The sequence below is a fragment of the Bombus vosnesenskii genome, unplaced genomic scaffold (genome assembly GCF_011952255.1).
Source record: "Bombus vosnesenskii isolate JDL3184/JDL3185 unplaced genomic scaffold, Bvos_JDL3184-5_v1.1 scf7180000016279, whole genome shotgun sequence".
Lineage (NCBI taxonomy): Eukaryota > Metazoa > Arthropoda > Insecta > Hymenoptera > Apidae > Bombus > Bombus vosnesenskii.
The window spans coordinates 2,154,498-2,179,162 of NW_022884348.1; the positions used below are offsets into that span (position 1 = coordinate 2,154,498).

The window sequence follows — 24,665 nt, forward strand, 5'->3', positions numbered from 1 at the left end:
TCCACTTATCGGGACGATTCGGTCGGAAGTTGATGCAAGTGTCGCAGCTGACGCGAGCGAATCTTCTCGACCCACTTCCGCAGAACTTTTCGATGAATGTTCGCCGTGGAGGCAAGTCGACCGTGTCAAAAGCTTTTTCAAGGATGCAGTCAGACCGTTGATGCCACACCCGACAACGGATGCACCGACGGATACATTCCTATGGGATACGTTCATTGTGTCACCATGATCGTGTCGGTCCTTTCATCTGTAATCGTAGCCGTTGATCAGATACTTACATTGGCTACAAAAGGTATCGACACGCTATTATTTTCCACTGAGGTGTTCTTTTCTTTCTTTTTTTATCAGATTCTATACATTTCGTTCTGATAGTGTCGGATTTTTATAACGATGCGAGAGTAATTGCCACACGATGCGTAATTTTATAATACTGAATTATAATTGACGAGAGAAATAAATGTGTAATATACATATATATATACGTAATTATTATACGTTCTGTAATATTACAGACGCTATAGAATAGCGTTTAGTGCAGACAGAATGTTCAATATAAATTTTGAAATATGAAATGCAAAAGAATATCGAAGCTAGACGAATGGCGCCAATACCGGCATCCAATAAATCAACCTTTGAATTTTATCACGAACAATAATTAAATATTCGAAGATCACTCATAAGGATGGTTGAATGGTTTATAATAACAGGATGTTGGCACGATCTGTTGTTCGATTGTTAGCCTATATAGACCGGTACGTGACGTTGACATATTCGAATTATACGCCTTGTATGCTTAACAGAACCGTATCAAGCCGAAGATGAAATGCATTCCTTTGAACGTAACCGCTCGTTACATCGATCCCATTATAATTATTTCTTGAGATTAACCGTCGCTAATATATTTTCCGATCGAAAGTAACACCGACGTTCAATCTCGATTCATCTTCTTCCCGAATGATTTTCCCCGACTTTTTTTAATAAGTCGACCAGAATATGAAATGAACATTTTTGTAAATACGATACACGAAGGCTTGATATATTTAATCGCCTTTTGATATGCGTATGATATGCATTATTTATCTTAAACTTTCGTTTTGTGCGTTATCATCATAATTATAGATGATCGTTTGTTTGTTGCGTGGTCGCGACTTCTCACCCACTTTTGCGTCTGTGTTTCTTTTTTTCTAATTTTTATTTCAAAGTCCAAGAATAAAGGAAGAACGCGCATGGACGAAAATCATCAGTTGCAATCACTTAAGCGACGAAGTTCCTTTACACTAGCATTCGTACCGTTACATCTTCATCGTTGCGCAACTATGGCAATTTGAAAATTGCCCGTGAAACTTGCCTCTCGTACGGGAATTCAGTCGTACCCCGACACAGTTAGAACTTTCCCCATCCTGATCGTTTATCTCCCACTATCACGTTGTTCGATAACAAAGATTCATTCCTCGTTCAACTTTCCTCCCTGCAACATGTGCAATTTTCTATCGATTCCGCGGCTATATCGGGAAAAACTTCGACACCAACAATTTTCCTAATCGCGAAATAATGGTCGGTGACGTGGTTAGACCTCTCTTTGTCGAGCGAGCGAGAACAAGAGTTTCGCGAGAAGCCAGGTGGTTAAGTCCAGCCATCCAACACCGGCTATTTATCGATTTGACCCGAACGAAGCCAGAGCTTTCATGCTTTGTCGCACGTTGAAACTCCTTGCCGTGAAATCACCTGTAAAATAGATGCTTAATCTGCTATGATCGGGAAAGAAGGATTGCAATTTGCCGGATGAAGATGGCTGAGCTTGCACGTTGATTCCTGTGCCAGTCGATGATCCCCCTTTCTCTCTCTCTTCCTCTCTCACTCTCTCTCTCTCTCTCTCTCTCTCTCTCTTTCACCCTCTCGATCGATACCGAGTCGTCTCTGCTGGCTGAAGTGAGAAAATTTTTTCCCTTTTCTCGGTTAGTCGGATCTTTTCGTGGTTTCCTCTGATATCGTTACGGATATCTGATTCGATTCTTGCCGAAGTTTTTAGCCGATAGGCTCGATTCTAATGCTAAAAGGGCGTAATTTACTTCTTGGAGGATTTGTAAAGGGAAATATGGTATCTGTGCGTCGCGATATCGAAGATGTATGCGGGATGTTAAAGAGATCGGACGATATTTATAAACTGTAATTCTAGACGTTAAAGCATTAGTTACGATTGAAGATTAAGACGCTAGACGGTAACAATATTAGCGCTGTTTAATATAAATCAAAGGATTAAAATATCTACGTACTTGCGAAATACGTTTTTTAATGAAATGACGTGGGATTTGGAACAATGTATGATTTCAATAAGAGGGAAACCAATGCGAATGTGGGTGCAGACTTTCATTACGCTTAAGTGGAAGGGACAATATATTGCAATATACAATTTTAATATTTCGCTGATCAAATAATTTCAAAATACGAAGTGCCTACGTTGTTTCTCTCTAGATATTAATTTCTCGAAGTAGAAATTGATCGAACGCGTAATCGATGGAATATATTAACGATATGAATTCGTAGCTTATTTGTTTGCTACAGCAAGAATATGAGTTTATTAATTTCGCCCTCGATCGAGTGGATTGAAATAAGGATGATTGATTTTTAATCTTTTTAACAAGGACATTATAATACTTCAAATTCACAATCGCAATGTTTAAATGAAAAAAAGAGTACAGACAAAATGATGGAATGAAATCTAAAGTGTTTACATCGAACGCAAATTCTCTTGTTTCGTATTAATTTCGAACTTGATGAAACTATTGATAAACTCGTTTCCAACGATGATAAAATACTGGCCATATATCGATATAATATTGTAACGAATAAAATAATATGATACATACTATCTATTAGCGAATAATGACAAGTGCGATTAAGAATGGAAAATACAGCTTTAGTCCCTTTAGACTGACGGTTACGATTTTAAATTAATCTTTCGGATTATTTCGTAGGAACGTCGTCGCAAATTTTCGACATTTAACAAAAGAAAGAAAAAAGAAAAATAGAGAGAAACGAGGAACCATACTTTTTCGTAAAGCTGAGAAGCTGAGTAATTCGTTGGGACACGAATGTAATAAGGCAATAAATAATTATACTTTTTTTGACGTCCCTTCGTTATCGTAAATGTGTCTCGTTCAATGTGGCTCGTCGAATCTTAGTCGACTCATTTCCTAGTAAGAAAAGTTTCGAGCGACTTTATATTTAATTCTCGTCGAATGACGCTTCAATATTTAAATGACAGGTACAACGGTTTGTTCGAGGCAACTCGAAGAATTAGAATTCCCCTAAACAAATTCCTCTGTATTATAATATTTATAATATTTATTATCATTACAATATTCATTATCATTACAATATCTCATTATTCAACCTTTTATACACTATAGCATTGGGCAAAAGTTTTAGACTTTCAATGACAGCCAGTTTAATATCGTGCCACCTTACCATAGTCCGAACAAAGTTCCAGACATCACGGAGCTTTCAGCTTCCACGATTTGAAAGTCGCCTGAAGCAATGTTCACCGTCTCCGAGGTGAAACGTGGAACTGACTGACACGCCGCGTTTCTGGACCTGTCCTCGGCAACATCTGACTCTGATTATTAGAATTCCGATTATTCTTTACGAACTAGAAAAAGAAGAAAGAAGAAAAATAGAGAGATTAATTCTTATGTAGGGAATAAATTTTCTATAAATGCATAAATATTTGCAAATTATCCATATCATCGCTCGAACATGTAACGATCTGATATACCTATGTGTGTTAATACAAACGTAAATTAATCTCGATGGATGATAAAATATACGGAATGGTTCCAAGGTTTCCTAGGAGTTAGTGGTTTCACGTAGTTCAGTGGTTTCGAGGTTTTCACTGAGTTGTTAAGTAATCTAGTAGCCCCTGAAGATCCGTAGAATATCGAGCATATTTGCACAGCTTTGTGGATTCTCAATACCTACGTAAATGTTTATTAAAACATATGGATACGTCGATGTTAGTACCTATCATGCGAGAATGGGAAATTTTTAGATCTTCCTTCGAGATTCCTTACACATTGGTATTTTTATACGTACATCTTATTTCTTTGGCTTTTGTGACCTCTAGATTCTGCGTTGAACAGATTTCTACGATGATTCAAGACTAGAACTATCAGACGTTGTTCGATAATATCGTTACAAGCTTTCGAAATACAGAGGATTAAATCTGTTTTAAACGATTTCCTAGACATTTTATCTTCTTGACAGATGTTTCGTGATTTTCAGTACATTCTCAGGGTTCTTACATGTAATTCTAGCAATTTCTCCGTACGTATATGAATATTTGAACGGTTTCCATGCTATTTATGTTTCCGTATTATTTGAAACTCCTTATGTTTCGATAGCCTTCGTTACTTCTCAATTTTATTGATATTACTAGAATCTTGGTAACTGCTAAACACGTCTAAATTGTCTTCCTTAAGCTATACGGCCATAGGATTATCAATATCGAATCTCTAGATTCTGGTTTTGCCATTATCGGATTCCTTATGTTCGTGGTTATCTTTATTGGGTCTAGTAGTACTATAATCATACGTATAGAGGTGTACATGTTCCATATTATGGGTATTCACATGCACACATACTGCTCCAGGTGTATACCGGATAGCGCATGAGTCAAGCACCTACCCAGAATTTTTATATCGAATTGCACAAAATTGTGGCTTCTTCTTACTTCAAATTTTCTAAACAACCATCCAACCTTATTTGATGATACATATCGAAACCTATATTTACTATATATAAATCCGTATACAGGGTAACGCGTTACAGCGAAATAAATTTATTTCGAGAACGTTGCTTCAACCGAATAGGATTGTTCAAGCGATTAATCGACACTGATTAGTAAGTTTCGTACGATGGAATTTTTTCTATGCGCATCTTCGACTTTGTTAATTACAAAACAATATTATCTTATTCCTTGACAATTTTTCTACTACAGATATCTCCTTTTATACTATTTCGTCCAGCGTTCGACACACCGGGTTCAACTGAATTAAATTCCGTATAGGCCCAACGAAACATACAGGCAAGCCATATATTGGGTTGGCAACTAAATGATTGCAGATTTTGTCAATACCAGCTAATGACAAACTCCGCAATCACTTAGTTGCCAATCCAATGGTAAATGCATTTTAATGAAACTACCTACGCGATGCGACGGAAGCCACTTTTCCTCTACTGTGCGCGGGTATCAAAGAAATCGTCGATCGAGATCGTCTCAAATTTTCGTTTGATATATTTCTAAACGATGGTATTCCAGGGCGAGACACAAAGGCTTTTCTTGGAACGCGTAGAAACCCGACCGAACGTACATGATTTCGACGGAAATACGTTTTGATCTTTCCAGATAATCCTGTCTTTGCGTCTTCGATACGTTTCCAGACAAAGTATGATTTTTTAAAAAAATAATTTCATCGTTTCTTGTATTTTTATACAGATATTTAAGAAGTTATAACTTACGGAGGTCAATGGTGATGTTCGATTCGTCTTACTACGATTTTTTTTATATTATATTTCCTTATTAGAAAGGAATGGAAAGGTATAAATCAGAGGAGATAACTTTCTCATCAAAGATAGAATATCAGAGAGTGCTCTGAAATAAAATGTACGTCTCTATTTTCAATATCGTATTTATATCGCTCCGTATCACTGTTTCTATCGCGGTTGCTTTCCAACAGAAATTGAACTCTATTTTCAGTGTTACGTTCGCTGCGTCTGTTTTACCCATCCAAAAGCTGATTATTCCAACTGCTAAATATTCATGTTACGTTATTTAATTACTGGATAATTGATGATGACCCCGTTATTCAAATTTCACGCTATCTGGTTGCGAATAAAATAGATTACTGCGGACGAGACGTCATTTCGAATAATCCTTGTTTAATGTATCAAGTATTAATTATGTGGAAATAGTATCATATCTTGCGTTATGCTTAAATAATAGTACATTTGTTCGCGTTTTCTCTTTCAATTAAAACATTTCTTAAAATATTTTCAAATAATACTCGGTGTTGTTTGTAACCTGGAATTGTTCGTATTTATTGCTTGTGAGACGTTGCTTCGTGTTTTATCGATCCTTGTACTATTCTTGAATTTTATACAAATAGCATGAAAAATTCCAATTTACGGTACCTTTCCTCTCAAATGTTTCTCGTATGTTTCGCCAATTCTCCGCATTTCCGATATTGTTAAATTGTTGCATATGGAATGGCCAATTTCGCAAAGGCGCAAGTGTGCCATTCTCGTGACCATGTTTCGTTGGTCGAGTGAAAACGCGAGACAGGCTGTTCAACATTATGATTAGTCGAGCATGCAAAATTTGTCCCTAGAACTGGGTGGGCGTAAAATATGGCTGGTAATTGCCACCGATACATCGGCCGGTAGCTACGTCTGTAAACCGATCCCGATGCCGAGGAATAGACGATCGATAACGAAGATACCGACGACGATACGCAGAAGGAGCGCCAGGTCGAAACAAAAAGGGAGGATAAACGTGGCAGCCATCTCGTGCTATACGTAAACGCGAATCGTTTGAATAATGCATCGGGTTAGCGTAATAAACTGGTCGACATGCACGGTGTCGCGTGTTCCGCCTATTCAACGGGTGGGGCCATACTCATAAGACAAACGGAATACGTTTGATTCGTTGCGAGAAAGTAAATTCAATTTCCTGGATAAATTATCTTTCACTCGTTCTCGGCTAACTTTTCGTATAACTTTCGTACTTAACTCGCAAAACTTTTTCGTATGAATAATCCAACTGTGTCGGTAATAATTGGTACACGAGTCGAGTTAACGCGTTTCTTTTGTCGTAATCAAACGAAAAAGTTCTTTCATTCTGAGACGCATTTCGTTTAACAGGATCAGCCGTTACGGTAAATAACATCGATCAAGTTAATCTTCCTTAAAATTTGAAACGCTTTAAAGCCTAACAGAGCTATTAACGTAAATAACTGGTTTGATCGTATAGTTTGCATTTTCGTTCCGTATAGTTATGCCTAATATCAAAGGATTTGGAATTGCGTATGACGTTTACGCGTACAAACCGCTTCTTAAATGCCTGGTGAAATTGAGGACTAAGTGGGATTTGGTATAATGGATCTCATTATGAAGCTTCGTCCTAATTTCTTGCCACGTGTACGGAGACCATCCTCCAGTCGGCAGTATTAAAATCATATTTTAATTAAGGAAAGATGCCATTAAATCTACGAGGAATGAAATTTTTATTTTATTTTATTACCAAGGACCGTGCTCCGATCATTTCTATTTACGTATATCTGACAATATAAGATCATTCGTACGAGAATAGAAATTATCAGCGAATATGACATAACTTTCTTGTATATGGAGAAAATTTATTTTATTATATTCGAACGTATAGTTATTACTCGTTTCGTATATTACGTAGGATTTATATTACAATTTACTGATGGCACGAGATTAATTTCATTTCGCAGACATTTCAATATTTTCGTTCCGAAAGCTTTATTTCCTAATGCAATTATTTGATGCGATATTCGATGTATAACGTAGTTTCCTATTGTTCATTAGTTAATTAGAGTATTATAGCAGACGTTATTGCTCTTGAGGGAATCACGAATATTTGCCATACAATCGCGGATACCCTTCCCTTAAATTACATCGATTGTTGATTGATCGAAATACACCCTCGTGAATATATGCTCCGAGAAAATATCGAACAGATATAATATTAGTTTCTGAAACAAAATATTTGTATGTTTTTTTACCGCTTAATAAAAAAGAAAGCTTGAATAAATCTAATAATTCTTTTCTTATAATCAAATATTTTATTACGTATTAATATCAATTAGAACCATCGATCTATAATATATTTGCCAAATACATATACTCCGGTACAATGACTTACCAACTGAGTAGTATTTTAACATTTATCGCAGAAAACTTTTACGGATATACTACACGCGGTACATCGACGTCATTTTAAGTCCATCGACCGCCTTCCATTTTAATTACCATACGTATAACGCGTGCGTTTCCATCCCCGTCACAGAGAATTCATTTAATTAGACACGTTGAAACCGACGCAAACTATCAGCGTACTTTCGTTCGAGGATCGAAATATTCCAGGTTTATTCCACTTTGCAGCTATCTATTCCATTTACGTCGCTCGATCAGCCAGTCGTTGAGGAATTAACAATGTTTCACCGAGAATCAGTAACAATGGCGGCGTTCTCGTTACCCGTATGAAAGAAAATCGCGATTTACACCGGATGTTTTCGCAGTCAGCGATGGATGTTTGGTATTTTAAATCCGCGACGATTTCACGGCTGGATTTTACGCGGGGTAGGGGGCGGGAGGAAAATTCTCGGTTCGTTTCGAGACAACGGAACGTTAATGAAGAGCTCGGAGACGGAAATATCGTGGCAGGTGAAGTCAAATAAAGAGTCTCGCATAAAATGAATGCTTTGTACGTTTTACGCGCGCGCCCCCTCCTTTGTTTTATCCCGACATTGTTCCACTTCGAGCGGACTTGTTACGCGTACCTTCAACAGCTAACTTGGGCTATTTATAAAATATTCAGATTACTTTTCTTTATTCTTGTTTTTTCCCCTTCTGTTGTATCGTATTTGAGTCGTTGCAGCTAAATTATTGATCCGCTACGCTTGGCGTATAGAAAAGTTACTGGGAATTTTTTCATGAAAGACATTGCAAAAAGTTGACTGCAAGTAAATGTCTGTTACGTTAAGAGGGTGTTACGGTTTGTTCGAAACGCTTGTTTTTATTTTGTCGCTGCGAGGGTAGAGATTAACCAATCGTGTTAACGATAGATGTCAGAAACCAGTGGCTTCTTTCGTTAATTTAATAATTGGTTGTTTCGTATTAAATGATCTTTCACATGCAGTATTCGTTAATAACGTTAAAATGATCGGTAGCAAAACGACGAAAAAGAAAAAAGAAAGTGGAATGAAAGGAAAAGGAAAACGCACTACTTCGACAGGTTTCGTGTCCACCTCTAGCGTGGAAACTGGCAATCAAGGATTGCTATCTAGCCAGGATCGCTAACTATAAGTGTACCTGGAAGGTTTTGATATGTCTGTTGTCGATAAACTGGAGGAAACGAGGCATGTACGTATAAGCAGGCATCGTCAGGTATGTGGAAGTTACAACAATAGGGCAACCTCTAGAGCTTTGACACCTCATTCAACTGTAAACCTAATCTGGTGATCCGTACAGCGAGAAACTCCGAAATAACTCCGCGTACTATATCTTTGTAACGCGGATAATACAGACTGATTGCAAATTCTACAGAATTTCTAACATTCCACTGAATTAAATTTTCGATAATTTAAAATGATTTGAGACTCGGAGTGTTTCTACTTCTTCGTAAAACGATTCTTACACGGAATCAGCTAATATACGCAATTGAAATTATTTACGTAGCGTTGTTTCGCATTATGTTCTAGCAATAGGTTTCCGCGGAACATAACGTTAACACATATATCTCGTGCAGAATAGAATATTAGTAAGCGTTCCTGTCTAATAAGAGAGACTAAAGCTCCCTAAGCTCTGAAGCTTAACTTGGACAGCGACACAGATCCTTTGTGCAGTCAAGCGATCCATGTCTCTTAGTTAGCCCTGTAAAATCAGCTCACTGTAATTCCCGTAAAATTAATCGTCCATTAAATTAGAAACAAAGAGGATTAAAGAAAGTCACCGTTCTTTGATCGTATTAGACATTTGAATATTTCGAATATTCTATTTCTCCTAAAATCGGAATCTACTAACGAGTGTAATATACGTATAATTATTGTTCAAAAGAAAACGAAGCGAGATTCAACGACAATGAAACGCGATAAGAGCAACAAGTACCTAGCCCTGCATTTTAGAAAAACGTCAGCCAAATTTCCAGATCGTTAAAAATCTGTGGTAATTCTAGTTTAGAGAAGTCTTTCTATTCCTTTGACGAACTATGCTCGTCAACGATGTTGTCGATAGACGCAGACCAAGGAAAGCTTTCAGAACTGTGGAACTAAGCTCTAACGATTCTGCTATTACATTCTTCGTTGCAGGATCAAACGCTCTATAACATTACTTACTCCGACCACAAAGTATTCGCTACCAGACTCAACGTCAAACGTCGTTCGCTTCGATCTTTTCTTATCCTTCGTCGTCACTTCTCTTTCCGTTTATCCACCACTAAACTATTAAATACACAGTATTCCTTCCACCCTAAAATTCGTCCCCCTTAATTGTCGAGAAACACGATCCCCTGACGATTGCTTCGAGAGCAGCTTTTAACATTTTCCCTCGAAGGGTGAATTAAAGTATCCTCTTCGCTCGGAACCGTATCGTGTCGAGGCAAAATTGTCCTCGAACACGATACGTCGCGTCGCGTCGTCGCGATCGTGTCTCTGGTCAAAATTCATCGATGTTATGGTTTGATCTAATCGCGTGAATCGTTTCGATGCGACGTTGCCAGGATACGACGATAATTCGTGCACGTGCTGCTTTAATTGCACACGGCGCACATTATGCACAGCAATATTATTATGAGCAACAGCAGACGGGTTTTAATTAGTTAGGAACGTTCGAGGGTTAGTTGAATTTTCAACGGATGTTCGTCTTTCTGATTTCTCGTTCGTACGAAACGTTGATGAAACGTTGCGGTTCTAGTTGGTTATTTTGGCCAACTGACTTGTTCCGCACGAAACCGTGTAGCTGTAGTCTCGTGGTTTTCGTTGAAATAACTACGAAGTGGAAGAGATTCGAATGGATTCGTGGACTTGTCATCGCACAATGGCTTCTGATATTATTCCTTGGAAATTGACATTAATTTCTTTAGGATCGAATTTTTGTCGAGGAAGAGGAGACATTTTTTTTTATCTATTATTACTAATAAACACAGTTTTGCTGGTGTTTTTGTGGGAAAGAAACGATGCACCGAAATTAGAACAAGTTTCGAAGGAGACGAATATGTTTATCATTGAATTATTTGATAATTTGTTAAAGTAACAACGTCACGTATAGGAAATATCGAGCGTTAAATAAGCAAGGGCGATCATTTTCTAACTTTTTGTTCGAACTAACAAGATTGTGTTTGCTTAATGACACAACATCTTTCCAATTAGTATCGATCTGTCAAATAATTCTAAATTAACCACGAGCATGAATGAAATTACTCAAAGTCCTTGAATATATAATGCTTGAAATTAAATTACGAACTGTTCGAGTAATTTCATTGGAAGAACGGATACACGAATAATTTATGCAAGAAATTAGCGTATCCCTGTAAGTATGCGACGTCAATACATTAAAGGTGTATAAATAATTCGTTCGGCGGAAGGCTTAAATTATTCATTACGCGCTACACGAAAGCGTCGAACGTTTAATTATCCAGACAAAGAGGCTCGTACAGAAATCAACTTCCGCCATTCTTTTGGTAGAAGAATGTTGTTCTTATTGTCGACGCGGCATCTTTGAATTATTCCCTAATGATAACGCGATTACCATGATTTATTCACCGCCTAATGAAACGTGACGCAAGACGTTTTCTTTCGCGATGACGTACGCGGCATACTGCTATCGATCCTTTGGCAACGTTTCGCTTAGACGCGAACACATTACGGTTGTTCGTTCGTCGTTCGCTAAGGAGGACAATTGTAAAACTTCTAACGAAGTCACGAAAGCTCGGGCAAAATTGGCGATGTTTATGGTTTCAGGTACGAAGAATTTCAACCGACGAAGAATTTCTCTGTCGATCGTGCTCGTTCTAAGAGAGGAAATAATTTCGTTGTTTGGTAGATGTTAAGCAAAGTTCTATTCTACGCGGCGATAGTTTCGAGAGATAGTTGCTTCCAAGACCTTTCTGAAGAATTATTCATAATGTACAAATTGACGTGTTTTACCATGAATGAAACCTTTAAGAAAAGCGTCAGAAAACGCTACTCCCATTATGTATATAATACAAGTTGATTCCACTTGGAGTCACCTCAATTATATCGGAGTAGCGTCTTCTGACGTATTTGTCAGGTTAAGTTGGGTCGTATCGTCTTTTGGAGATTAATATATAATACAAGTTGATCCTACTCGCAGTCACAACGACCATATCTATTCTACCAAGTACAATAGATGGTATTCGTTCGATGTTTCGTTCGACCATTTAGTTCGATGATACGCGTTCTTTTACATACACGTTCGTTCTGTATCTTATGTTTAAGAAGCGTGCGTAGATTTTTGTGCCTGATTGTACGATTTTGGATCGTAACTTCGCGCCAATGTAAATTCTCATCGATTAATCGTCACCTTGAGATTATAAATTAATCGTTACGTTACGTACGAAGTCAGCAGATATTCTATGAAATGCAGCTACCTGAAAAATGTAACATCTTCGCTTTTATTCGTCAGATACGCATTACCTTTAGATATTCAGGTTTACATAGGCCACGCTTCGTAGTTCTCAACGAATGTCCTCTCGTGTTTCGTGCTTAAGCTGCATATTAACCTCTTGCCCGCGGCGTGTATCACAAATTTAAAGCGTTCCTCGGGGCTGCTAAGTTTCACGTTGATTTCTTGCACCGGTGTACCGGATCGCGAATGAAAATCTGTTTGCTCGGAGCGTGTATGTATGTATATATATATATGTTCACAGCAAAGTGTATACAGGGTGCTTTTAATCATCTAGCGTGTACCTGGAAATGTATTAGGTCTGTTCGTAGAGAAAATCAGCGCTTGATTGTTTCTCGTTTAACGAGCATAATCGCGAAGAAGGCACAAAGGACTGTCGATCGAAGGCCTCTTACTTCTCGTATTTGTTGTGAGATCGCTTAAGTGTCGAACGAACGAACAAAGTTAATTTACGATGTTCTCTGTGGATATCGGCTATGAACTCGAGCAGGGAAAAAGTACTAAAAAGATGGTACTGGATCGTGAATGGTGATTTAAATATGTAATCAAAAGGTTAATTGAAGGGATAGAATATCGTATCTTTTCTTTTAGCCAATTTAACCGAGGGAGGACTTGTATAAACGATAAGTAATAACAAGCTTTTTTGAGTTTTTTTTTTTTTATTTATTCTGACCAAGGAATAATTTCTTGTGTAAAGCAGAGGTAATAATTAGGGCGAATAACTAACGAGCGATACGATGTTCATTAATTGAAAATTAATAATTGAGAAATTAAATCAGCCGCTGTTATCGATTTATGCATCATTATTTCGTAAAAGGTTATAAGGTAAATTCTTTTTCCGTCGTCATTAACTACTTTATTTGAACGAAATTATTTAGAAATCCAATACGTATTTATATTATTCGTTAAAAGCGTTGTTTCATTAAAAGATAAATAATCGTGATAGCTCTTACGTTACCATCATTTCGATATGTTATTCACATTTTAGTTTCCATATTTCTGCTTTGGTTTTATAACTACTATCGATCTCGGATTCCTGTACTAATTTAAACAGAGGCTTTATTTCATGTCGTGCCATCGCTTACCGTGCAAATAAGTAGAAAAGAGTGCGAAAGATAGCGAAGGAAGAGGAGCTTGTTTGTGCGTTTTTGTTTGCCTCTCGAGACGATTTTTCCACAGAGGATGCGGGATAGGAATATCAGTATTGAATATTTCTTCCTTTCCTCTCGATATCCTTGGCAATCAGCGACAAGTACACACAGTAATCTCTTTCGTTTCTTTTTAACGACCGAAGAAAAATGCTCGAAGAGATCCTGCTTGTAATGTCAACGTGTACTAACAAGACTCTTTCAAACGCTAGTTTCATAATTTATTGGTTTTCCGTAACCAATAAAAAAACATATCTTTTCTCCACTTTAAAGCGTTGAAGTATCAGTATCGAACAAACAGCAAACTAATAAAATAATCTTTGACGCGTCATTTTTCGAAATACGAATTTCTAATTAAAGGCGCGACTGTATCACCGTGATAAGATTCAAATAAAATTGATGCGAGCTCGATTTATGAGTAACGTTCCATATATTGTGTATAACACACAATGTTGTATCACTATGTTGAAAACAAAATGTTTTCCAAACGGCGAAAGCACGTTGTCAAAGATACCGGAGAATTAGTTTCCTAGCAATTTCGTCAAATTTGCACGAATCATAGCCGATCGTGAAAGGAGAACGAGGGAAATGGCAATCACGCGATTATTAGTTTGTTTACGGCTGAATAACGACAATCATCAAACAGAGAGCATCAAAGGAAATTTCGTCACGATTTTGATTAAAGTATAATTATTGAGGTCGACACGAAGACGACGCCTCCGGTGTCTGCTTGGCGAAATCTTGTCGCAGGAGCTTCGTCTGCCTCGATATTTGTATCTCTGTGCATGTCACTTTCATGACAAACATTTCTACCCTTTGCGAATAGAATTAATGAATACCCCTGGCAAATGTCATCGGTGATTAAATTCGTAAGTAAAATGTATCCGGAAGATGATACCAAATATTTGACTCGAGTCAATAAAATATAATTCTATGATAGTATAAATAACACGATTTTTGACTGTCAATGGAAATCCCGTTTAGGAATATTGGAATTTTTCAAACAATTAATAATCTAATATCTAATGCGATTAATTAATAGAAATCAAATATAACGTTGAAACGAGGCGAAACAAAGATAGAGATAGTATCGTCTTCGTTTTATTCCTATCATTTTTTAATTGTGTCATTTCGATGGATAGAAATTAGAAGAAGAAGAACGAATAAATTTACAAATATTCGTAACATTTTTCTTTTCGAAACAAACTTCTTGATTTCAAAAGAGTCTGCGATAAAAGTATGTCAGAATTATCGATCGATCGTGTCGTAAAAAACGTTCAAATGAAATTGGCAAAGGGTTAGATATCGCAATTTCTTCGTTTTTCTCTTCGAAAGCTCTAACGTCACGACGTACATCGAAGACAAAACGGCGGAGAAACACGGCACGCGGCACCTTTCGAGCGAAACCGTTTCGCGATCGTTTCTCGTACGTTCCCTCGATAAAGTTTATCAGAAGGGGTATTACCCGACTGAATTTTATCGGCGTGCGTGCAATAAAACGAGACCGTAAAACGTGAATCTTGAAGGGGGAAGAGGGAGGAGGGCGACGTTTGTGCTACTTGTCCCGTACCCGCATGCGGCACTGTCTGACGTGCATTGAATTTAATGTCTACGGTACCTGTATCCGGAATGAGAGTGCTACTACCTCGTAAACGGCGTAATGCACTTAAGGCCGCACCGACATGACGCGATTCCGTTGGAAATTCGTTTGGACATCGCAGATGCGTGCAATCGATCCACAACGTCGCTACAATCGCGTTAACGCGTTGTCAGAGCGCGTCACGTTTTCACCTACAGTCGGCTATCCCACGTTTCGCAAAGATCGAATCGTTGCACGGGACCGCCAGTTTCTCTATGATTCAATAGTCGATCAATATCGACATCCTTTCGTTAGAAATCAGAGATCGAATTCGTCGGAACCGTTTCGCGGCGATGCCTTTGTTCGATGTTACTTAACATGGGGACGATCGGTAACGCGAAAGAACGTCCTGAAAAATGGTTAAACCATAGTTCCGATGTGTGTAGGTAAAGATAAACAGGATGGAGAGTATTATTCAATTTAAACGGTTAAGTATAAGTTCGGATGAGTAAGATCATTTTCTATGAGAAGGGACCGGAAGGGAACTGAGAGTTATTTTATGGGTGAGAAAAGATTTCCGACCAACTGTCGTTAAGTGCCGCTAATTTGCAATGCGTATCACGTACGAGCGTGAAATGCAAGCGTGGAAGGTAATTTTAGCGAAACGTATCGAGCCAGAAGTTTCTTACGATAGAAATGGAATGTTTTTGGCAAACGACCCTCTAATCCTTTGAGCTGTACGAACGTACGTTTACGTCATGCGGTACGAATATACATTTACGTCACTTTGGTTTATCTACTTTAATACGAACGTACATACAACAACCGGCCGTAAGTATATGACGTTTAATACGAATTGGGTACTCTTCACTGCTACCCAAACGACGAACGAACTCCCATTTACGCTTTCAGTTTACTAAATTTTGCTAAGGTGGGGGAAAAGCGAGCGTTCGTTCGTTCGTTCGGTCTAAACTCGCCATCAGTAGCAGCGTTAAAGACGTCGAGTGAAGCGGAATCGGAGGAAAGGGCCTATAGTCGGTACGGCGTGGGCGTTGAGGTCGTCTTGGCAGCTTCCTTCGTTTCAGAGACGAGGCGATCGCGCGACGGAAGCGGTCCGCCACCGTCCAGAGGATGTTACAATTAATGCTGACCGGGGCTCGTTAGCACGTTTCCTTTTTCCTGAGTCATCCCGATGGAAGTCATCGCCGAGGAGCCGACGTTCGCCGCGGGGAACAACGTTTCAGGAGACGCAATCGTCTCAACGTGGTCTTAATGTATTCGCATCTCTGGAAATGAATTTATGGAGTGCCTGGTTTTGTCCTGGGTTGAAACGAATCTATGAGAAGATCGCGTGTTACATTCTCTTAATGTTCTTGGTGTAGGATCTTTCGCAGGTTTGTGCCGTGAAAAAAATCCTCGTCCGATAAAAAAATAAAATAAAAAATATAATAAAATAAAAAGGAAACTTTCACGGTAAATTCACAAACACACCCGTGACAAAGGAAGAAACTCCATATAGCTTTTTCTCCATCGCAATTCTTCTTCGTTCGCTTTAATCGTGTCAGACTTTGTCGCCATCCATCTCGATATTATTTAGCTCTGTCACCTCGGGAATGATCTCACCTCCATCTCGACAATATCTTTTAGAGGCTCACAGACCTGCCTGTTTCCCTTTCCTCCTTTTTTTCAATAACTTCGACCCTCGTTGAACGTTCCTTTCAAATTGAAAAGAGCTTCGACGCGGATGAGAAGCGAATACTATCTTTGATTCGCGTTGCAAGACAAAAGATTAACGAATAAAGAGAGGTGTTAGGTTGTTAAGGAAAAAATCTAGGGTCGGAAGGGCAGCTAGCAAGAAGGGGAATCGGTTGGAACGCGAACAAACTGAGGACGTGCTGTTTGCTGAAGGAAAATAAACGAAGGCGGTTGGCCGTTTCACAGTTAATTAGATCCATGAAACTGGGTCGTGGCGTGGTGAAACAGCACGCGAGCGAAATTCCATGTTGTTCCTGCTGTTTGTTTTCCCTTTTTATTTTGGCCAGGATAGGTACGCTGTCGCTGAACCGCGTAATTTGCATTCGAGGAAGCGTTCTAACTCCGGCTCAAGCTCGAGTGCTCTTGCCGCATCCTGGATAACGCTCTGGTCTCATTGAACGCGTAATTATGCGGTCGTTTAGTCTCCCTGAAACGCTCGCAAGATGGTCTTTCGGCCGTTTGATACACTTCGTCAGCTTTAATGACTTGGAATTTTTTGTTAGTCTGATAGTTACGACCTGGGAGAGAGTGAATGAAACGAACTTTCATCGTGCTGCTCCTTTTCCCGGATGCAACCTGGAGCTTTGCTTTTAATTCGATGGAGCAACTGCCGATCCGGTTGGTTTTCGTCGTTTTCACTATATTTCTTTTTTATCTTTAGTACGCGTAAATAGCTGTTTGAAGAAAAAGTAGAAAAAATGTTAATAAATTGCATATTTTAAACTAATCGATGGAAATAATTTCAAAATATGTATATGTTTTTTAATTATTCGTTAACGTTGCAATTTGTGTCGTGAATTAATAAAGTATAATACGTACGCATGAGTATAAAATCATATGTACGATCGTATCATTTCGATAACAATAATTTATTGCTTTTACGCGTATAATGTGCTCTGCTTCCTGACAATTTTACGAAGTGGCTTTTTATATGGCGTTTGCCGCCATTAAAGCGGTTTCGAACATTTATGGTCACGAACAGAGAGTTATAACACGTACTTGCGAATATTTCCCGCAAACAGTGAAACTCAGCCGTTTGAAATCATCGATGGATTTTCTCCATCATCCCGTAAACGATAAAAAGTACATTCATTTCTACCGATAAATGTGGAATAAATTTTAAATTTTACGAAAAAAATACGTGATACTATATATATGACGATAATTAAAGTGACAATTAAAATGACCAATTTAAATTTTGTTTGATCGAGTCCGGTAATAACACAAGAATCCTATAATTAATGTATGATTTCAAATAATGTAACATTTACCTTTAGCTTTAATTATTGTTTTCATACAAACATGATTAATATCGAAACTAGTGGCTCACGCCGAGTGATTCAATGTATCAAACGCTGTTTTATTAATATACAACCAATTGAATATCTTCAAATATTAATTCCTACAATATTCATACAGCTATTATTAACCTCGATGCATCTTTTCGGTCATTTTCAAACCATCTCTTGCTTTTTCCGATATTGGAAAATGTCGAAGATAATATGAAAAAGTAGTTGTCGGAATATGTAATTTCTTTTTTCAACCTTATGTTATACGCGTTCTTAAGCCATTGAGCGTCTGTTTTATTTAGTAAAAACTTGAGCTAGATCGAGATATAAAAATTCGACGATCGCAACAAGGATAATTGCGTACTAATAATCTTTCTCTGCCATTTTCAATCATCTACTTCCTTTGATACGTTACATTATATTTCATTTACGTCTGCCACAACTAAGAAGATAAATATGTTCCAATTGCATTTAATTAAACAGCTTTAAAGCGCATAACAGAAGGTATTAAGCGCTTCAGTTCAGTTATATTAATTAATAGTCTTACTGTTTTTAAACGCTTTTAATCGTCGTTTTCTCCTTCGTAAATTACAAGGGAAATTACAGCGAAACAAAGGAATAAAAGTAGCAGTCTGCCTCGTGATAAAATGAGCGTTTCCATCTATATTGAAACTCGAGCATGTATCGGAATTATAGGAAATTACCTGGAGCAATTTCTTTTTAACGAAAAAGCATCGTGCCGGCGTTTCGACGATGATCACGCGAAAATCAATTATTAATATCCTTCTGTTTTCGAGATGGAGGATCCTGGAATGCGCACGAAATTATATTTCATGCTGTTCGTAGTTGGGTTATTAATATTGACGGCGATGTCTGTGCAGATGTAATCGTGTTTGCAAATCACGTTGTTTATGTACAGGGACATATTAAAATCCGCGACCGGCTCATATAAACGCGTTGCACGAGCAACTTTTATGTTATTTTCCTATTATTTTTTTATTACCAGATAAGTTTAAGGAATAGTATTACGCTTCGTTAATTCATTCGTTTCTACCAACACCTTAACTGACGTAATGTTATCTTTTTCTCGTGAATGAAGATGATCGTATAATTGCAAATGAGCCAATTAATTATCGACGACTTTAAGAAAAGAAGAACTCCTTGTATTTATTTGAATTAACAGCAATAAGAATAGCGATACAGAGTTCTACTTTACTTTATTGTAGAAGCTTTACATTTTCATAATTTATTTCATAATTTACAGTTGTAAAATTGTACATTAATAAAATAAAGTATCGCAACCTGTCCATTCTACGGTACAACCATAAACGTCACGATCGAACTCGCTCTTATTTGCAACCAGTCCGAATATTTTCGCTTTAAACTCCTACATTCACCCCTTTATCGCAATTTGGTTCGATAATCCGACGTTAATCTGGCCGAATGGAACGATTCAAATGGACCGAGAAAACCGGACAAACGGGTTCGAAATTTGCGTTTTCTATGCGCAAAGCTCAAAATCGCTCGGTGTCCAGAGCTCGAACGTGAAATATACTTGAAGACCGAAGCTGTGCGTATAAAACAGTATGGTCGCAGCTTTAATCCGACCGGACAATGTAAAAGGCGATTTTCCAGGATTAAGAGTCCACTGGCAATTGCTGTTGCACAGGGCGTCCACTTCTGATTGGCTTCGTCCTCTGTATATCTGTGTGTTGCCGATACCGATTGGTTTACGTCATTTCCACCCTTTGCCGCTCGCCCTTCGGTTCCCTGTTTCATACATTCCGTTTGATTAACCGATATCGTTCGCAGCAACTTCCAAAGTTTCCGGAAACACGATCTTCCGGCTGAAGTCCTGTCATATCGATGGCTGCTCGATGGAACGTGATACGTGATCGACAGTGGAAATTTCAATCGGTGATCGATGCACTTCAGTCGATGTTTAGTGATAATTGTTCTTTGGAATTGGTTTTAAGCGTGTTATAAAATTTGACAAACGAATTTTATTACGAGATCGTGAAATAGTTGGAATTTGAATATCTCTTTGGCACGTACGAATCTTATGCATAAACTTGTAACGACTGAAAATACTTCAAATAACTTCAAATAATCGCGAGTTTATAGAAAATTTTGTAGAAAATATAATTAAGTTATAACAAAAGCGTAAACTGATTTCTGAATGGTAGTCGATTCGAGAAACGATTTAAACGAGATTTTTTCCCCCTCAAAGATGTTTGATTGGATGGCAGCGCGATACATATCTCCGTTTCGAATGCTGTTTCGACACGACGCGCGATGTCTACTTCGATCTTCTGGCCTGACGCGCCTCATTCGATTGTATCCATCACGGTGGATGTCTTGTCACGTTATCAAATACGAACGTTTCGATCCAATTAAAAGCGCGTTATACTTCCTGCAGCGATGAAACGGAAGAGAATCGACGCGTAACATGAATTTTCATGCGGATTTCGTACTGGTTGAGTTGAAAATCATTTTCCCCGCGTATCGCGACTGGATCGATTCACCTCTCATAATAGGCATTGTTCTGCAACAGGTTTCCTGTAAATTTCACGTGACATCTTCCGTTTGCAGGCTACATCGATGGAACATACTATTCCTGACAGTGGGTGTTTGATTTGACAGCGCATTGTCGATAAATAATTGAGCAAATAATAGATGTTCCTGGTGAAATGCTATTGAACGTAATGCTTATTGTAGAAGCGCTGTTTTCAACGTAGTTAGTGAATACGTGTTTCGTATTGTTTTTTTTTTTTATATTATTATTAATATCTTTATTTCGTATGTGTTGCACATGTTGTTCTTTTCCATATTTATGTCTTTTGTATTTTCTGATATTTCACGTTTCCATACGTTGTTTTTAATGTTTTTTCATTAATTCTCTTTTTATTCGCAAAAAAAGCTTTATTTTCTTCCGATATCATCAAACAAAAGGGTGGATTTTATTGAACATTAACTTTTCATGTCCCGATTCGTCAAATTTTAACAAAAATAAAACGAGCAGATAGTTAAATATTTTTTTTAATTAACAACGCACCGCCGCTCGATGTTCCATCGTTTCATCAAAATGGGTTTGGGAGCTATTAGCGAGACTTTCAATTAACTTCGAAGTAATTAAGCTTATTCTTAAAACAAACGTCTATTTATTTTCCTTCCGTTTTCACTTCGGAATTACCAGCATTGTAAATCCAATAATTATTCAGTTTCAATTGTAGTACTAATGAATTTTCCCTCGTTTATCTAAATACACTTCGCAGCAAAGTAATTAAAGATGATATTTCTCCCTCGAAAGTACCTCAAATACGTTTCTGTCGGTCTTAATAAAACTTTTTAGTTACTCGTTTTATAATAAATCAGAAGATGGAAGCTTCGCCTTTACAACGATCCCTTTTCGCCTATCAAAATTGATATACGATTTTTTGTCGTCATTTTATCACGTTTTGAATAAAATGTGCGTCGTTGGCATTAAAATAACCCACGCTACACCACGATGAGATTGCACGATCCGGACATTTACCTAGTATGAAAAGGCAATTCACAAAAGAAAATTCAATTCAGTAGTGAAAACGTAGAAGCGTTGCCCATTAAAAGCAGCCCGGGCGTAATGTTGTACAATTTCCTTTTACGAAGTTATTGTAGTTCAAAGCTTAATATTTTTTAGCCAGAAGTTAGCGTAAGAATTAATCCTTTAACTCTGGTGCCTTTTTTCGAATCACATTCGGTCGAATAGTATTTCTTAAGTTTAAGGAAAATATGAAAGAATTCTTACGGATATGCTTAGTTTCTCGTTTCACTTTTATGCTAAAAATTTTCTTGGAATATTAGAAGTTCTCCCTTCGATTATAAAACGAGGGTGAGATTCAGATATAAAAAATTTGTACGTAAAGTGTATCTCTTTTATTTCGTTCTTCGGTGAATAATAAACGTATTATATTCGAGTTGAACGATCGGATTTATCCGTCCATATTGTTTACAACGAAACTGTTTATTGTCGTTGCTATTGCTGCTATCGTTATTATTATACGTGCAGTCTGATTGCGTTGGAGACTTACAGCGACAGTTGCGAGGGCGTTTATGGCAATTCACGTTCCCGGATGTCGTCACACAGTCGAGATTTTCTCTCGATTAAAAATTATCACTGTTCACGTTGCAATAAATTCCACGAACTTGTTACTTGTCTTTGCGCGTTTTATTCGACCATAATTTTGGTTACTTAGTACCGGAATTCTCATATTCATAGTGCTCCCATACTGCGTAACCTACTATGGGTAAATGAAACGTTATATGAGAAAACTAATTAACGCTTCTAACGCCACAGTGTTAATATCAACAATTTAATGATGCTGCACCCTAATTGGTGTCTAACGAGAAATAATAATCATCGCGCCGTATAAACAAGAAATATCGGCCTTATAAATCAAATTTAAATAATATTAGATAAAGTAAATGTTAGAAATAATAGAAATAATAGAAATGTAGAAATAATAATCGACGCTTTTTCAATATCTTCCTAAATTTTCGTACGAATATCTCGATTAATTTAGTAGATGTAATTCGATGAAAGCGATCAATCTCGTCTCTTACTTTCTGAAAATGCTGAGAATGCAAATCAGAAACTCAAACTTATACCTAGTGCCATACTAAATCATACAAAGCTTACTAAATGTTATGCTTTATATCTCTCGAGATAAATTTTTGCCAGAATTCTTACCGTCACGAGTGGAGGCACGTTTTCCATGTGGAATATAGTACCTTGACGAGCGTGTCATAAATACTCGTCGACGGTCATATACATCTTTGTCGTGTGACGCGAATCGTTGTTTGAGGTTATGGGTTAAGGGCGAGACACGGTGTGTCAGGACTTTTAATTTCTGCCAACAACCTTGAGCAAAGAAATCGTAAATTTTCTTCGCCTAAGTGTCTCGTGTGGGTGTGGCACTCTTGCCAAGTAAGAACAAACGGACAATTTTCTATGAATATGATATGAGTGGACGAATATTGTCTCGTTATTGTCTGTATATCAAGATTCTTGTACGTTGTATCGATAAAATTTTACATTTGACACAGACAACCTATCGCTTGTTTCTACCTCGACGTAATTCATTCTCGATTACCATGTAAAACTTGTTGTTAAATTATTCCATACCCCATTGACACAGCTCGCTCCCACTTTTATTACTAACCAATTTCATTGCTAGACCTAAATTTTATATTTGATTCCGAAAATTAAAATTCACGAAAAGCGTTAACTGCTCTTCCCCTAGAATTTACGAGTCTGTCAGTGTTTCCGTAGCTGTTCGATATTCAGTCGACTGCTACTTCTTGCTTGTCCTAATTTAATTGCTCAGCCCCAAGTTTGCCAGAATCGCGTTAGGAAGTTCATCTCGGACTGTTTTACGCGTGTTCTTCGCAGTTTCTGCATGAATTCGCCGGTGTATAATGAATCGAGCCATACAAAGTCCAAGCTTCATCCAGATATGAATATTTTCATTAGCGAGTAATTACCTAACTTTTAAAAATTGCAAAAATTAACCCTAGAACGGCACACTGGGATCTTCCATGAAAAATACTGGATTTACTTACCGTGTTGGAAAATAATTAATTATAATCTCGGTTGCTGTAATTATTAAATAATTTCGATAGAAAATCTAACGATTGTATTTGATCGATTTGTAGAATGGACCATGAAGGAGTGCAGTGTGAGCTGGTAGTAGACGAGCGATCGTCCTCTCGGTTAGTGCCTGGACGGTCATCAACGGGATTCTACAACGCTGAATCGTTCACCCTGCAGGTGTTGCGCACGGCAGGTACGAAGTCGACAGGTGCAATAATCGGGGTTGACCCGGTTGTTGCCGCCGGGGCGGCGATGCGACGATGAGCTCGTTGAGGATTCAGCTATCCCTCTACACCCGACCAGAGGTTAGTATCGATATTACTTGCTCTATATCCCCTTGATATTTATAGACAATTGATTGTTTAAAGACAGTTTTACGTAATTTTCGTATTATTCTTATTTAGAGAATTTTCCTATATTATCGTTCCGCGGAAAGTTTAATATCTTTATTTGTTATAAATTTGCGTATAATTTCTTCTATTATACAACCATTTGCCCCGCGAAAAGTTCAAGCGAATTATTCTGCATTTGAAATGAACAAAACGAAATTCTATCGAATGTTTTCGTAGCCCCGAGTAGTAGCAAGGCCGGGTCGCCTCACAAGCTGTCGTAAGGTCGAGCACAGAGGAGCGGAAGCTGGTTCAAGGCCGATATTAGTTGCTTGGCCATGGACCTCGAGGCGAGGAACGGGACCGGCGGTAACGACGACGAGGAATACACGAATATTTACTTCATCGTTGGGGATCGTAGGGAGACGGTCACCTACAAAGCTGATCAGGTCACCGACATGGAGCTTAAGGGCAAGTCTATTTAATTAA

At 37.9% G+C, this 24,665-nt stretch overlaps 1 protein-coding gene across 3 annotated transcripts in view; it reads left to right on the forward strand.

Annotated features, from left to right (window-relative positions):
- The window catches only part of LOC117242888, a 137,801-nt gene that overhangs the window by 71,908 nt on the left and 41,228 nt on the right, over positions 1-24,665 (forward strand). For all 3 annotated transcript variants that reach the window (XM_033509938.1, XM_033509939.1, XM_033509937.1), the window contains exons 4-5: positions 23,910-24,152; positions 24,417-24,647. In XM_033509938.1, the coding sequence (XP_033365829.1) occupies positions 24,515-24,647 (133 nt within the window). In that variant the 5' untranslated portion in view covers positions 23,910-24,152; positions 24,417-24,514. The remainder of the gene's footprint in view (positions 1-23,909; positions 24,153-24,416; positions 24,648-24,665) is intronic.